The following is a 16,363-nucleotide window of genomic DNA, read 5'->3' on the forward strand; positions in this document are numbered from 1 at the left end:
CCAATAACAAGTAACTTATGCAAATATCTGGAAGAGGAGGATTCTAGGCAGATAAACGGTATGTGCAAAGGTCCTGAGGCAGGTATCTGCCCAATATCATTTTTTCCATTTTTTTGTGGAGTCCACAGGATTGTAGGGGGACAGGAGAAATACACATTTTTTAAAGATCTTATTTATTTATTCATAAGAGACACACAGAGAGAGGCAGAGACACAGGCAGAGGGAGAAGCAGCCTCCCTGCGGGGAGCCCGATACAGAACTCAATCCCAAGACCCCAAGATCATGACCTGAGCCAAAGACAGATGCCCAACCACTGAGGCACCTGGGAGCCCCAGAAATATACAAATTATATATAACACACTGATGAGCATAACGAAGGAGAGAGATAGGGTATGGTAATAGAAGAACCACCTTTTAAATAGGTTGTCAGAGAAGGTTTCTCTGAGGCAACACAGTACATAGTAGGTGCTCAGTAAATGCTCATTTTTGCCGTTGTCACCCTACATGAAAGAGGGGCTCGAATCACCTTCCAGGTGAAAACCAGCTGGGCTCCACTCCTCCCCAGTAAGGGAGGTACTGAGGCTTTAGTTGTCAGTGACTGGGTTAGAAGTTGAGGGCAGGGACGCCTGGGTGGCTCAGTGGTTGAGCATCTGCCTGCAGCCCAGGGTGTGATCCTGGGGTCACGGGATCGAGTCCCACTTTGGGGTCCCTGCATGGAGCCTGCTTCTCCCTCTGTCTGCGTCTCTGCCTCTCTCTGTGTGTCTCTCATGGATAAATAAATAAAATGTTTTTTAAAAGTTGAGGGCAGTCATGATTTCAGAGCTTACCCATGTGGATCCTCACCTCGAGAGGCTGTTCCCACACCACTCCTTGGCATTTGTGTAAGGGGCCCCGACCAGCTGTTCCCCTTGGGTGTTGCATGATGTCTTCCGCTCTGGGACTAGTGACTCCTCTCTCCTTTGCTCTCCCTTCTCCAGATGTCGCTATTACTCCAGCCTCCGCCTGCCTCTGATGTACTCACACCCCTACAGCCAGATCACCGTGGAAACCGAATTTGACAACCCCATTTATGAGACAGGGGTGAGTTGGTCTCCTTTCTCCATGCCCCCCACCCGCCCATCCAGTGCCTCCCTCTCTGTCTGCTCTGAATGCACTGACATCAAAACTGAAAGTTTCCTTTCCTCTTGCTCACAATGTCCCTGGCAGAAAGGCATGGCCAGTGGTTCTGTCCCATCCCCACCGTGACCGCTGGGGGGGGTAACCGCTGGAGGAACCCAGCTCTCTCTGCTTGCCGATGACAAGCCTGGATGGCCAATCACTCTGGGCAGAACGATCACAGAAAGAAGGGGCTGCACCAAAGAAAGACCCAAGGAAAGACAGCCGATATGGGCCAGAACCTGCACCCCCGCCCCGCCCCGGGGAGGCTGGTGGCAGTGGGTGGCATCCCCCAGATGACTGAACTCCACTCTGTATTGAACGGCAGCACATAACATTCCAACACACTCAGGTGCAGACTTGGTGTTGAGCTACCCAGAGATGCAGTCGTGAACCAGACAGACTGGTCCAGCCATTAATGAGCTTATAGTCTTCCAAAGGAGACAGAGCTAATAATAATAACAAGAAAATGTACCACGAGCTGGGCATCTTAAACCCAGAAGTTCCCTGAATCCCTGCAACTCTGTCGTACGTTCTGCAGTTACCCCTGATTGACTGATGACGATACTGAGGGTCAGAGAGACGAAAAAAATGATTCGGCCAAGGCTGCGCACAGCCTAAAGCACAGCCTGGAGCCAGGATACAAATCAAACTGATGCCGTTAGTCATTCTATTACCCGCCTCCCTTGAACCTCAAACAAACATGCCAGTGGGATGGTTATAACAAATCATCAGTTTTAGGGACCATGAAAAATTTGGTCAGGGCACTAAGACACATGGCCAAGACATCCTAGCACATTTGGGATCCTCCCCACACTTTTGGAAAGGGGATCATGCAAGAAGGTGATCACCAGGAGGTGAGAACAGGGCGGGGGGGGGGTGCCGCTACCTTCGAGTCTTCCCTCCACATTCCCACCCACCATTGATACCCTTACTTACCTGTGCTGACCCAGCAGAGCAACAGTAGACCTCCACCAAAGCATGTGACAAATGACCTCTTCCAGGGCCAAGCCTCTGCCTTCTTATATGTCCCTGTTCCTCTGCCTTGGAGGCCTGGAGAATATTATTCACCCTTGTTGGATATTGGAGAAAATGAAGTGGTTGCCACCCACATGTCGTGGTCATTTTAGATACGGCACCGCTAAGAAGACATCGTATGTTATTTTATATTCTGTATACTGTGTTTCCAAATCTGAAAAGAAGGTCAAGCTGATAAAAAAAAAAAAAGAGCACTTCAGAAACTACATCTCTTTTTTAACTGATTTTATTTAAATTCAATTAGTTAACATACAGTGTATCATTAGTTTCAGATGTAGAGTTCAGTAATTCATCAGTTGCATATAGTACCCAGTGCTCAGTACATCAAGTGCCCTCCTTAATACCCATCACCCAGTTACCCCATCACCCCTCAACTCCCCTCCAGCACCCCTGTTTGTTTCCTAAGAGTCTCTTATGATTCATCTCTCTCTCTCTAATTTTGTCTTATTTTCTTTTTCCCTCCCTTCCCCTATGACCCCCTTTTTTAAGAAACTAGATCTTATTACTACTTATTGGTATAATGTGTCAGTTACCCAGCACTATGATAAAGCTGAGTAACAAATAATTCTGAAACTCAGTCACTCATAGCAACAAGGGGTAATTTGCTCAAAAGTCTGTGGGGTGGTGTTTTCAGCCGGCTGTAGCTGGGGGATGACGCTGGCTCGGCCGTTCTCACTCACACATCTGGGATCGGCACGTTGTTGGCCAGGTGACTCTGCTCTGCTCTCCACATTCTTCACCTCCTCGCAGGGACTACCGGCTATCAAGCCACGCTCTGCCTGTGGCTCCACCACCCAAGGGCTGACCCCATCTGTGCTTCTGTCTCTTGCAGGAAACCAGGGAGTATGAAGTTTCCATTTAAAGAGAGCTACGCTTGAGAGGGGAACTCACAGATAGGAACTCAACTACAACCTCCTCGAGAAATTCATCCAGAGACCACATGGCATTTGATTGAAACCCCAGAATGTTGTCCGTCTTTTCTTTAGACTCTTTATTGAAGATTCACTGTTTTCTTCGCTGTATTTATTATATTTAAAATCAAAAATAGGTGTGGTTGGAAGTGTTGCAGCTGTGGCCAAATCCGTGTGACCGTCTCATTTCTGAAGGCAGGTGGAAGACCTGCAAAATGACCAACATGGCAGCAAAGGGAAAAAAAAAAAACAAGAGCAACTGGGTTTCTCCATCAGCCGTGCCATGCTATGGCTGCACCAAATTGCACGCTTTTGGGATCCATGCCCATGGTGCTTTTAGGACAAATCCAAGCCCCAAGATTAGGTTGGAATGGGTATTTCTTGATGGAGTGACTTGGGTCAGACTTCAGTTTGAACAGGTCTGCTCCAAAACCAATCCCAGGTTTGCTCTTCCAATGCACTCAGCTTGTAGCAGGTCTTGCCCCACCCCCTCCCTCCCTCCAGGAGCTTGCTCATCTGCCACCCTGGCCTCGCTGGATGCTGGCAGACTCACAAAATGTTTCAGTGTAGATGAGAGGTTGGAGAACTCAGATGAAGTGCAGGGTGAGGGAAAACACCGAGTCAGGGGATCAAGTTAATAAAATGTTCTTTCCTTTGACACGCCATCAACAATGAAAGGGAAGGTAATTGATGCTACAAGGGCCAGAATTGATCGCTCTGTTCAGCAAGGCCACCCTCAAGCTGTGACAGTAGATCCTCATGGGGAGCTTCACCCGCGTAGTTACAAGGGTTGGTGTTGGGGGGGGGGGTGCCGTGCCCTGAAATCCAGAGATGAGCTCGGTTTGTCTTCCTGGAGCACTGAAACACCTGAGCCCTCAAAATAAGGGAGACTCACGTGCACCATTTCTCTAAAAGGTGTCAGAATATTTTTGCGATCAAGCATTTCAGAAGGAAGGGTCCTATGAGAAGAAACTGCTTTTCTGTCCTCTGAAGTTCTGTCCAGATGTTGCACGTTGGCGTGCATGCTGACCATGGAAGGGCAGAGGAGTGGGGAACAGGTAGGTTTAAAGCCACTACACAGTCCTTGTCATACAATTCGAACCCCAGGGAGGACAGAAGGAGGAGTTTCAGGGCAGAAGGGAAGTCATAAACCTCCTTAATCCCATGTGCATCCTCAGATTTTATCAGGGTCCTTTCACTCCAGCCCAGAGGGGCTGGTGAGTGTGTGGCTCTCAGGAACATTCTTCTCTAAATACAGGTAAAAAGAAAAGGCAGGGGTTGAGGATACATGGAAGGAATAGCACACATAAAGTAAATTTGCCTCCCTGGGTCCGTCACCTCCCTAGTGATGGCCGGTGACTCAGAGAAGGTAGGGTTAGTGCTTCTGGATCCCACTTTGGCACTCTCCCAGGCTCTCTAGAATTATTTGACATTGCCTGATTTTCAAACAAGAAAAGACCTTTCTGGCAGCCATGCCATGGAGAGAATGTCTGGGAGTCTGTATTTTGGTAGCTTGTCTAGGCAGGTCTGGAGCAGGGTAGGGCAGTTGGCTTTGACACACACAGAGCCTCCCCCTGGCCAGAAGTTCAGACTTCAGTCTTGAGGGATCTGAGCCCCAATACTTTCCTTCTGCCAGAAAAGAATCCTGCTTATATGATCCTTATGGCATGCATTCCTGATGCACAGCAAGAGATAATTGAAGGCTGCTTTCCAGCCACCCAAAACCCACCCCATTTTATGCAAAACAAAACAAAACAAAACCAAAAAGAACCCAGAAGAGAATCGTTCCAGACTATTAGTAAGCAAAGTCATGTTTACAGAAGGTCCAACAATGCAAATAATATAACTTTTTTTTCAAAGCAGAATCCAGTCTTTGCTTTTATTTCTATTTGATGCTTATTCTAACCCTAACCCTGAGTCATGTGGAATGAAGAACTCTATTAATGATGTTTAATTTTAGAACACGCTATGGTTACGTGCAGACTAAACATTTGCCTTTCGTCAAAACTGACAAAATATGAAATCTTTATTCTAATCCTATTCCCTAAAAGTGGGCAGGCCACAGCCCAAGAATCTTTATTGGCTGTTGGAGGGATAGAAAAGGCATTTTGTTTTGGGGTTTGTTTGGTTTTGTTTTTTTTCTTTTTTTGTTTTGTTTTGTTTTTTTTTTAAGATTCCAATGTCTTTGTTTTGTCTTAGTAGTATAGCACCTATAACATGTTTTAAAAGTTTATTTTCGCCTAAAGATGGATTGTGTGAGCTTGGCAATGTACAGTGTGATTGAAAAGACAGATTGGTGTCTGTTTTTCTTTTTAGGATATCTGAATGTGTATTTGTAATATGTAAAGGTAAAAACATGATAATAGTGCCAAAAAGATACCGGGCATCTCATTTCAGCTCATACGTGTCTGTTTTTATAAGATCAATGTTAAAAACCCATTGGGATTAAATATTTTTGAACAGGATACAATCTTGAGCAACTCGAGAACCCAACTGAACCTTCCTACAAGCCACTCTTTGTTTTTAAAACAGTGGGGAAATACGTTTACAGAGATTTCGAGCTTCAAAGAATGCATGTGATGGTGTGTATTACATGCTAATTCATATAAGCTGTATCTGTCAGCTACCGCTCTGTGCTTTAAAAATGCACACTCTCGATCCTCTTCAGCTTGGAGCTCATCTTTTTGCTTTTTTGGAGGGGGTAGGGAGGAGTAGAATTATTTAGCCAACATAAGTATTCTGGTCGCAACTTGAAGACCATCCTTACTTAGTTCCATAGACATGCTTTAAATATGATCTTTTGAAGCCAGCTCCCTGGAAAGCCTACAGAACCTCAGGCCAATAGCTTTGGAAACTGTGAAACTGCCTGGCAGGAAGCAAAGTGGCTACAAGATTAGGACGGTTGTATAAGTGGAAGTGACTTGGCAAATACAGGGGTAGATTTAGGCTGAGCATGAGCCTTGGGCTAAAAATGACCTTTCTTTGGGGTAAATCCAAAGGGTATGACTTTCCTATGCCCTTGCGAAGTCACGGAGGGGAGCGTCATTCCAGGTCAGATATTATGGAGTTGTCTAGCATCCACAAAGGTAGGCTTTCTTCTGGGACATTTTCATTTTCATTTTATCCCCAAACAGAATAAAAAGCAAAACAAACTTTCTAAGCTAGAATAATGGAGTTAAGTCATTTTCCACTTTGTATATATTGATGCTAATAAAACGAATGAAAAAGAGGCAAATCTATGGGGTTTTTGTTGCAAAGATATTCCTGGGATGGCATCAAGGGGAGAGGGGTGTTTCTGGTGTCTGGGGACTAGGTTGGGGTGCACCTTCTGACACTTTGATTGACAAGACAGGCTGCCAACTTCGGAGTGGTTCCGGGAACATCAGAGCAATGTTTGGAACAAGACAGGACAGCTGCCATCATCAGACACACTGCTGTCATGGGCTGCCACGACAAAGTGCCATAGATGTGAGGTTTAAACAACAGAAGGTTATTTCTCATAGTGTGGGAGGTTGGAAGTCCAAGACCAGGGTGCTGGTCATTTAGTTCCTGGCAAGAGCTCTCCTCCTAGCCTGTGGAGAGCCTTCTCCCTCTGCCCCTCCTCTCTCTCTCTCTCTCTCTCTCTCTCTCTCTCTCTCTCTCTCTCCCTCTCTTTCTCAAATAAATAAATAAATTTTGAAAAAATAATAAATATCATGGTAATCAGGGATGGGTCACCCCAATGCAAATTCCCCTCTAGCTGTGAAGCTATGGGACTAAATAAAGTATGTCCTTCCATACAATGATGGGACAAGCACAAGATGGATGTCCCCATTCCAAAAAGGGATAATTCAGCCTTGCGCCTGGACCAGTGGTGGGAGTGATCGCTGTGATGACCTCTGAATCAGCTCCAGGGTCCTTCTTCCTTCTCCTTGAAGAATAGCACTTCCATGGCTGAGTAGCTGTGTGGGCGGATCCTGTAGGATCCAAGAACTGCCACAGCCCTTGCTTCACTCTATCCCATTTTCCCTGTCCCGTTTGGTCTCATCCCATCTGTATTCCTGGCTTCTGCAGAGATGGCTGGATAATTCATGAGTCTTCCCTGCGAAGTCTTCATCAGCCTGGTTGTTCAGCCCTTCACTGTTCTCTTCAGATCAAGCCTTCTCATTCTTTGCAACATGGATAGGCAGAGAATTTGCCAAATCTTCAAATTCCCACTCCCGTTTGCATAGCAATCCTTCTTCTATCCTTCCTTCTCCTTCTGCATTTTGACTGTAAGACATCAGGAGGAATCAAGCCACTCCTCCAACACTTCGCTTTGACATCTCCACAGCTAACCATCAATCTCATTGCTCCCAACTTCTACCTTCCGATAAAATACTAGAACATAGCTCAGCCAAGTTCTATGCCACTTTAACAGAAGGATCACCTTTATTTCCATTTCCAAGAACATGCTCCTCATTTCTGCCTGAGAGCTCATGAGAATGACATCGACCATATGTATTTTTACTCACATTTTATTGGAGGCAATGTAGGCTTTCTCTAGCATGGAACTCGAAACCCCTCCAACTTCTACCCACTACTCACTTCCAAAGCTGCTTCCACATTTCTTTTTTCCAAAGTAGAAAGATTCTGGTGGCGAATAGACTAACAGAGCCAAAAGAAGGCAATCTGACCAAAATGTAGCTGAAAATTGCTGTCTCCAAATTCTTCCAGTTCAACTTGCACTCCAGTGACTGGGCAGAGGATCAAGGGGTGAGGAGTAAGGGAAAGAATATGGTTCTATCCATCAACTGCCTTTCCTCTGACCCAAGACGTCACAAAATACGAAAAAGAGTAGAAAAGTCAACTATGTTTTGTAACTGTATTGGTTGTGAGAGATCACTGAAAACACATTGTAATCTCCCTCTAGAGCCTGGTGTTGATAAACTTCCGCAAGTGGGTCAGAATCTCACTTAGTCTTTCAAAAATCAGCTATTGGAATGTTTACCTTCCAGTTACAACATAAAGGTGCATGAGGCACCTGGGTGGCTCAGTCGGTTGAAGGTCAGACTCTTGATTCCAGCTCAGATCCTGGTCTCAGGGTTTTGAGATGGAGCCCAGCATTGGGCTCCCCCCTGGGCGTGGAGCCTGCTTGGGATTCTCTGTCTCCCTCCGCTCCTCCCTCCCCCATCCTTTCTAAAATAAATTTAAAAATAAATAAATAGATAAATAAATAAATAAAATGGAAGTTAAGAATAAAAAAACAAAAGTGAAAAGGTGCAAAGGAACATTGCTTCCACCCTAACAGTGAGAACAAGTTTGACTAGTTTTTTAGTTTAGTTTTTAGTTTGGCTAAGCTAAAATAAGCATAGCTTATTTTAAACACATCAGAAATATGGGATACAAAAATACTCAAATTAATGAAATTCCAGAAGGAGGTAAGCCCTTCTTAGGACAGAAGAGAGTGTCATGCCTGAGTTTTAATCTCTGAGAGCACAAGAGAAACGTGAGGAAAGCCACCATAGCAGGAAAGAGGAGACAAACAGCCAATTTTTTTAATTAATTATTTATTCATTTATTTATTTATTTGTTTGTTTATGATAGTCACAGAGAGAGAGAGAGAGAGAGAGAGAGAGAGGCAGAGACACAGGCAGGAGAAGCAGGCTCCATGCACCGGGAGCCCAATGTGGGATTCGATCCCAGGTCTCCAGGATCGTGCGCTGGGCCAAAGGCAGGCGCCAAACCGCTGAGCCACCCAGGGATCCCAAACAGCCAATTTTTAAAAAGGTAATTTTTTTCTATGACTGCATATGGCATGGGTGACACATGAGAATCCCAAGAAGTTCCAGCCACAAAGCCATTTGGCGCCCACTCCCCAGCTCTATCCCATAGGACATTCATGGAACTCACAAGTCAGGCCAAAGCCAGGGAACAGGGCAGGAGAGTTGGGGGCAATCCCTCTGTACCCAAGAACATAGTCACTGTAGGATGAATTGAAATGCGTGCAGTCCCACGTGGCCTTCAAAAGAACCTCCTTCTAAAGATCCAAACCAGCTAGAGATGTTCCTGTCATTCTTCTCAAGTCACCATATCAACAGTTCAGTTTTAACTGCTGAGGCCTCCCTGGCAGTGAGTTTATTCAAATTGAAGCTCAAGAGAATCATAATTTATAGGATAGTATTTAACAAGTAGAGAAAGCTCATACATTGGAATCTGATGAATAATTTGCTCCTATTTCATTGTATTTTTACAGTACAAGTGTCACATTTTGATTTGATTAACCAGTCAACCATTTTGCATGAGCTGTAGACTACCTGAAACTTGGCAGGCCTTTCCTGTTTGCGGGAAAAACCGTATTAACAATTATAGGACCATTGAGAGAATAGCTAGAAATTCACTATATATATATATGCCATAAATGATGAGAGAGGGAGAAAAAGCGTGCATACCATGAGAGGGAGTGTGGTGTGATGCCAATTCTGGAGTCAAAGACGCTGGGTTCATAGCTTATCTCTGATGCTGGTTAACTGTGTAACCTTGAGCAAAGGACTTAACCCCCTATTGCTTCTGTTCCCCCATCCATGAAATGAGGACAACAGGGCTGCTGTTGGAGAATCCAATGAGTTAATATACATGAAGGACTCAGAGCAGCACCTGCACATAACAAGCACCCTGCAAGTGTTTGCTAGTAGGGGTATGCTTGCGATTGTAGATGAGCTCCTGTTTCGTGTTTGCTGTGGCCAGTCCTGGGCCAGGGGAGACGATGACGTGGTCCTTGCCTGCTTGGATCTTCTAATCTAATGGGAAGACAGACCCAAATCGACAAACTGCACAAATATATGAACATGAGCGGTGATACATGCCAAGAATGAAAAGTGCAGGGATATGCCAGGTGGAGTCATGATTGGGGTGAGCAGGCAAGGGGATAATTTTAAACTGGGATCTAAAGGATTAAATAGAGGAGCACCTGGGTGGCTCTGTCGGTTGAGCAATCGACTCTTGGTTTTGGCTCAGATCATGATCTCGGGATCATGGGATTGAGGTCTGCAGTGGGCTCCCTGCTCATCGAGGAATCTGCTTGGGATCCTTTCCCTCTTCCTCTCCCCTCCTGCCCCACACCACCATAAATAAATAAATAAATAAATAAATAAATAAATAAATAAAATATTTTTCAAAAAAATAAAGGATGACAAGAGGGGTAAAGGAATGTTGGAGATTGAATTTATTTATTTTTTTTTTTTGGAGATTGAATTTAAATAAAATATTATAAATAAATAAAAATAAATTGAGGGATAAAAATAAAAGAGCTCTAGATAAAAGCCAAAGAAAAGGAATGTTGGGAAAAGTTTTGGGGCGGGAGCACGTGGACAGAGGTTGATGGGAGCTTGGCACCTTTGATGGATGGCGGTGTGGCTGGAGAGCCAGGTTGGGGCAGATCTCCAAGGCAAGGAGGGAGACACATCTGGACTTCTGTGTTTAGTGCTCCCTCTGGTGGCCACCTGGGGAATCCAATCCAAAAATCTGGTTAATTCTCAAAATTGGGGCCATTTCTCCAGGGGACAACTCACAGCAAATGGAGAAGGTGAGGCCTGGGGAAGCATCCTGGTGGTTGCCAGAGTCTCCTTCCCTGAGCTGTCCGATCATTTCTTTTTTTTTTTTTTAAGATTTTATTTATTTATTCATGAGAGACACAGAAAGAGAGAGGCAGAGACACAGGCAGAGGGAGAAGCAGGCTCCATGCAGGGAGCCGATATGGGACTCGATCCTGGGTCTCCAGGATTATGCGGCGCTAAACCGCTGAGCCACCAGGGCTGCCCTGTCCAATCAATTCTATTATAAAACAGAGGGGTGGGCTTCTGAACGGTCCCCCTGGGGAGAAGCTTCTGTAGTGGGTGTGGGGTGGCTGGAAGGACTAGGGTGGGGTTGTCACTCATGGGCTTGTCACCCAATGCATTCTAGAATGGAGATCCCAAGGAAGGACAGATGGAGCAGAGAAGGAAGACAAGAGGGAAAGGTCAGAGAGCATCTAGGGTGACTTCAGAACCAAGATTCTGTTTCGGGACCTCGCTGCCCTACAAATAGAGGACAATAGTGGAGACACAGAACACCCTTGAGACCAGAGGCCACCCTCACTGGCAGAGATGCTTCAGACCAACAGCAGGAGGGACAACCCTGGGCCAGGAGCCAGCGCCAGAAAGAACTGACCAAACCCCTGCCTGGATAATGCGGAAATAATAGTAATCATAGTAGCTGGCATTTCACTGGCCACTTGCAAGGGGGTTTTTTGCTTTGTTTTCTACATGTTAAATATACTTTCATTTGAGAATAGTTTAAAAATTTTCCAGTTACCTGATGTGCTGTAGTATTTCATTCATGGCTGCAAGTAAGGATACTATTACTGTTCTGCTTTCACAGGTGTGGCATCTGAGAGGCCATCCCTTGCCCAAGTCCACACAGCTGGTACCCAAGGAAATGGGGTGCAGGAGGTGTGGCTCCTGCTGGAGGTCCAGGGTAGGAAGGACAGAAGGCCAGCCCCATAACACTGCCTCCTCCCAGGGCACCCAGAACCAATGCAGGCCCTTTGCTCAGGGCATCCACGGGACTCTGCTTTGTTTGGCTTTTATGCCAGGAGATGTTTGTCTGGGTTCAGTGGTGGCTAAGAGCTGAGCCTCTGCGTGTGAATTTTGGCTCAATCTGTAATGAGGCCTCTACATCCCTACATAAAAGAAGGAGCAGACGTTACTGTCTTTCCTACATGTGATAGGATGTTGGGGCAGACACTGACAAGTACCCATCCAACACCTGCTTCCCTGCTGTTTGCTAACAGAACCCCAATATTGCTCAGAGCAACAATGAATCCGTCCTCAAACAATGGGTCATGGCCAGTTTCAATTAGGATCATTCTGTTACCCATCTTCCCATCCTCCCTTGCTTGCTAGGGTTGATCTTCTAGCCCCGTTTGATCAATGAGCCTTGGCAGAAGTTGCTTGGCGTATGTGTGTGTGTGTGTGTGTGTGTGTGTGTGTGTGTGTGGTAGGAAATGCTCTAAGGAGCGGCTTTCCTTTTTTTTTTTTTTAAGATTCTATTTATTTATTTGAGAGAGAGAGAGAGAGAGCATGAGCAGGGGGAGCTGCAGAGGGAGAGGGAGAAGCAGACTCCCCGCTGAGCAGGGAGAACCATGTGGGGCTTGATCCCAGGACCCCAAGACTATGACCTGAGCTGAAGGCAGACGCTTAACCGACTGAGCCACCCAGGCCCCCCAGGAACTGCTTTCCTGATAAAAGGGGACAGAGCCAGCTGCTACAGCACCAGCCCCCCTTCCCCACACCTCAAACCCAGTCCTGATGCTTCATGACTCTCATGGCCATTTTGCAATGGAAGTGTCCAGCGTGAGAACAAAAGCAACACAGTAAGAATGAGGGGTGGGGACAGGAACCCCTGGTCCTCCGATGCATGCTGCCAACATCATCCCACGCAACACAAGCATGAAACATAATTCATGAAACCAGCTCCGTAAATTGTGAAATGTAAGTGATGGCTCTAGGTGTTCTGCAACAGGACAGAGAAAACAGTTCATCAAAGTGGAACCTAAAAACAAAGATAAGGCATGAATGCCACTCTCTGGAAAGTCCTACCAACTTTTCAGATTTTGTGCCTTTATCTACCTCCCATTCCAAGTTTCTCGCCCTTCCTCCTCCTCCTCCTCTCTCTCAACCTCTCTCTCCCTCTCTCTCTCTCTCTCCTCTCTCTCCAGGTTATGATTCCACCCAAGATTTACTAATCCTTTGCACTAAAAGACGGCAGAGGGTAGAGAAACTGGTTTCAACATGAATTTCGTGGCTTACATGTTTCAAAGATCTACTTTCTGTTTCCTTGCACTGCCAGTAGTAGAAGTTGGTATTTGCACCAAAATGAAAAGTGACCATTCTGAAAGCATGGCATTCCTCCTGCTGGCGGCACTGCTGCTGGCACATAGTGGGCAGGCACTCAAGCATCTGTTGAAGGAACGACCGACCATCAACCAACAGGGAAGGCCCGGTGCGGTCAGGGTGCCTGGAGCGCTGGGTCCCCGTACGCCACCAGATGGCAGCCTCGGCATGGCGCATCTGCAGGCCTCTGGCATCCTAAAGGTAACACGCTTCCCTCGCTCACTGGGTTTATTGTCTTTGGACAAAATCATCTGATGAAATGGATTGTTTCTGATACCACAGAATTCGATTTTGAAAACGAGTGGGCTGCCCTTCCTCCAGGCCAGAAAAAGAGACCCAACATCATTGTTTTTTCATCATTGGCTATGACAAAAGCCCAGGCCAAGCGTATTGCTGGCAGAAATGTGTGGTTGCCTTGAACCTGGGGCTCATATGGCATCTCCCTCAACTGGAGGGGGCATCATGCCATGTTCACAGAAGATTTTTTTAAGATTTTATTTATTTATTCATGAGAGAGAGAGAGAGGCAGGCTCCATGTAGGGAGCCCGATGCGGGACTCCATCCCAGGACTCCAGAATCACACCCTGAGCCAAAGGCAAATGCTCAACCATTGAGTCACCCAGGTGACCTGTCCACAGAAGACTTTAAAAGCATCTAATTTGTACTAATATTGTCTCACGGGGACTGAGTGGGAGGTATGTTACCAAGCACGGCACCTAGGGAAACTTCTTTAAAATCCTCTGTACTCATCGCTGTCCCAGGGGTCTCACATTCCTTATGCTAAAATGTGTTCCTCCTTTATGCAAAATTCAAATTTAACTGGGCGTTTTATCTACTGACAATACCTCCTTATATAAAAAGCAATGTGTACCTTTTCATTTCTCTGTCTTCCAACCTTCCTTGGTCCTCACCCTTTTTAGAAGACAGGGGTAACGGGAAGCATAGAGTGGAGACTTCTAGGTTGTTCTCAGATGCAACATATTTATTTCCCTTGTAACATTTTTGCTTCTTTTAAAGATTTTATTTATTTGTTAGAGAGAGAGAAAGAGAGAGCGTGAGCAGGGGTAGGGGCAGAGGGAGAGGCAGACCTTCGGACACTCGATCCCAGGACCCCAGGATCATGACCTGAGCCGAAGGCAGACCCTCAACCCACCAAGCTCCCCAGGTGCCCCCTTTTTTGCTTTATTGCATGTGAAATAGATGGGTGTATAAAACGTTCCATGCAGGTGGTAACAATTCAAACACCAATTCAACTAGTAAGCTAGTTCCTAACTTCGCCCAAGCCCTCTGAGGTCCACACTTTTGAAACATTACCACTGTTTGGTGGGTAGCCTTCCACACCATCCCCTCCACTCATAAAAACACACAGGAGAGATCCTGCTTTCCTCAAAAGAAATCATTACGCACCTTGCCTCCCCCTCCCCTACTTGATATATCTATCTGCATTTCCACCTCCATCCCTGTATTTATATCTCTATCTCTGTATCTATGTATATCTATCTCCATATAGCTCTATCTCTATTTATACCTGTGTCTCTATCTAGAGAGAGAAGGAGAGAGGACATATCTATTCCAGACATCTCGCCGGGTCATTACACAAAGCTCCAACTCATTTTTTTTTTTCTAAAGCTGAATAGCCCATCAAAATTTATTCCATTTATCCCAGAGAAATACAAGACACCGGGGTAAGGACCTTAGTACAAGGTTGTTTACCGCAGCAGTCTGTTGTGACAAGAAGCTAAAAGGAATATAGGACAATCAGGAGGGAGCTGTTGTGCTGCTTTATTTCGAAAGGCTTTACCGCTGGCTCTAGAATTCCTCTTTTCTTCCTCTTTTCTAGCAGCCAAGTGCTAACCAGGGGTACTCCAGACCCCACCCGGAGGGAGGCTTCTTCTACCTGCACATCTTTACAATGGATATTTAAAGCTTCGGTCTGCCTCCCCAGTTCCACCCCTCTCCCTCCTACGGTCCCTCCTTCCTGACTTTCAACTACTTTCTACTGGAGAAGTCTCTGAGAGGTTTATATAATTAAGATGATTTCACCAGGGGCGCCCAGCTGGCTCAGCCCATGGGGCATGCAACGCTTGACCTCAGGGTTGTGAGTTCGAGCCCCACGTTGGGCGTGGAGTCTACTTAAGTAAAAACAAAAGTTTTTCACCAAACAATGATACAAGAGCTGGACTTTTATTCAGATATCATAGCCAAACAATTGTCTGTCTCTTTAGGAAGATTCTGGTACCTTTTGGCCTAGACCCCATCATTTTCCAAAAGGAGGGACCCTTTTTAATGTCAGGCACACTCCTCATGCTGGTTGGAATAAAAATCCAGGCTCCCTTCTCTTGGTAATGGCTCCCCGATTTTCTTTTGGGAAACCAGCAAGAGATTTCTCTCTCTCGCTCCGTGTGCCTTGATGGAAGATACTACTTTCAGATGCTGGGAGCCACTGGCCACAGTCTGGCCAAACAGATTCCGTAATTAGCTAGAGATGGTCACATGAACCAAGCTGGGCCAGCAGGAAACTGGCCCGCTCCACAGGATTTGCCAGGCTGCTAGGAGGTGTGCCTGGACCTGCACCATCCACCTCGCTGCCACCTGGGACAAATCTGTAAGGGGTGCCTGCGTGGTTCAGCCCATAGAGCATGTAACTCTTGATCTTGGGGGTTGCAAGTTGCAGCACCATGTTAAGTGTAAAGATTCCTTAAAAATAAAGCCTTGAGGGACACCTGGGTGGCTCAGCAGTTTAGCGCCTGCCTTCGGCCCAGGGTGTGATCCTGGAGTCCCGGGATCAAGTCTCACATCGGTCTCCCTGGGAGGAGCCTGCTTCTCCCTCTGACGATGTCTCTGCCTCTCTCTCTCTCTATCATAAATAAATAAATAAATAAATAAATAAATAAATAAATAAATAAATAAAGTGTCTGTGACCACGTGTCCCACCACACACACACGCACACAGAGCTATTAAGAATTCAGTCACAAAACATCTACATACATCTGAAAAGTGCAATATTTATGTAACGTACAGACAATTCTATATCTAGCAGTAACTCTGCCACCCTTAAGGGGTCAAGAACCACAAGTAAGAATTCAATACTCTATGTCAGAGAGGTACAGCATGTCTGGAAGTGTCATCGAGATATTCCTGAAAGCAGCCTTCAGCCAATGAGGGTTGGAGTTGGGGATCAAAGGTGCAAAATTTCTTCTTTTTTAAAGATTTTATTTATTTATTTGTTCATGAGAGACACACAGAGAGAGAGAGAGGCAGAGACACAGGCAGAGGGAGAAGCAGGCTCCATGGAGGAAGCCCAACGCGGGACTCAATCCCAGGCCCCCTGGGATCACGACCTGAGCCAAAGGCCGATGCTCAATGAG

General features: G+C 46.0%; 1 protein-coding gene across 9 annotated transcripts in view; it reads left to right on the forward strand.

The window, feature by feature from the left end:
- SEZ6L (seizure related 6 homolog like) overlaps positions 1 to 6,333 on the forward strand; it is a 186,714-nt gene extending 180,381 nt beyond the window's left edge. For all 9 annotated transcript variants that reach the window (XM_072723098.1, XM_072723099.1, XM_072723100.1 and 6 more), the window contains 2 exons: positions 978 to 1,080; positions 3,026 to 6,333. In XM_072723098.1, coding sequence (XP_072579199.1) covers positions 978 to 1,080; positions 3,026 to 3,055 — 133 coding nt within the window. In that variant the 3' untranslated portion in view covers positions 3,056 to 6,333. The remainder of the gene's footprint in view (positions 1 to 977; positions 1,081 to 3,025) is intronic.
- Positions 6,334 to 16,363: the final 10,030 nt, after the last annotated feature.

This window comes from Vulpes vulpes, chromosome 10 (assembly GCF_048418805.1).
Source record: "Vulpes vulpes isolate BD-2025 chromosome 10, VulVul3, whole genome shotgun sequence".
In the NCBI taxonomy this organism is placed as follows: Eukaryota; Metazoa; Chordata; class Mammalia; order Carnivora; family Canidae; genus Vulpes; species Vulpes vulpes.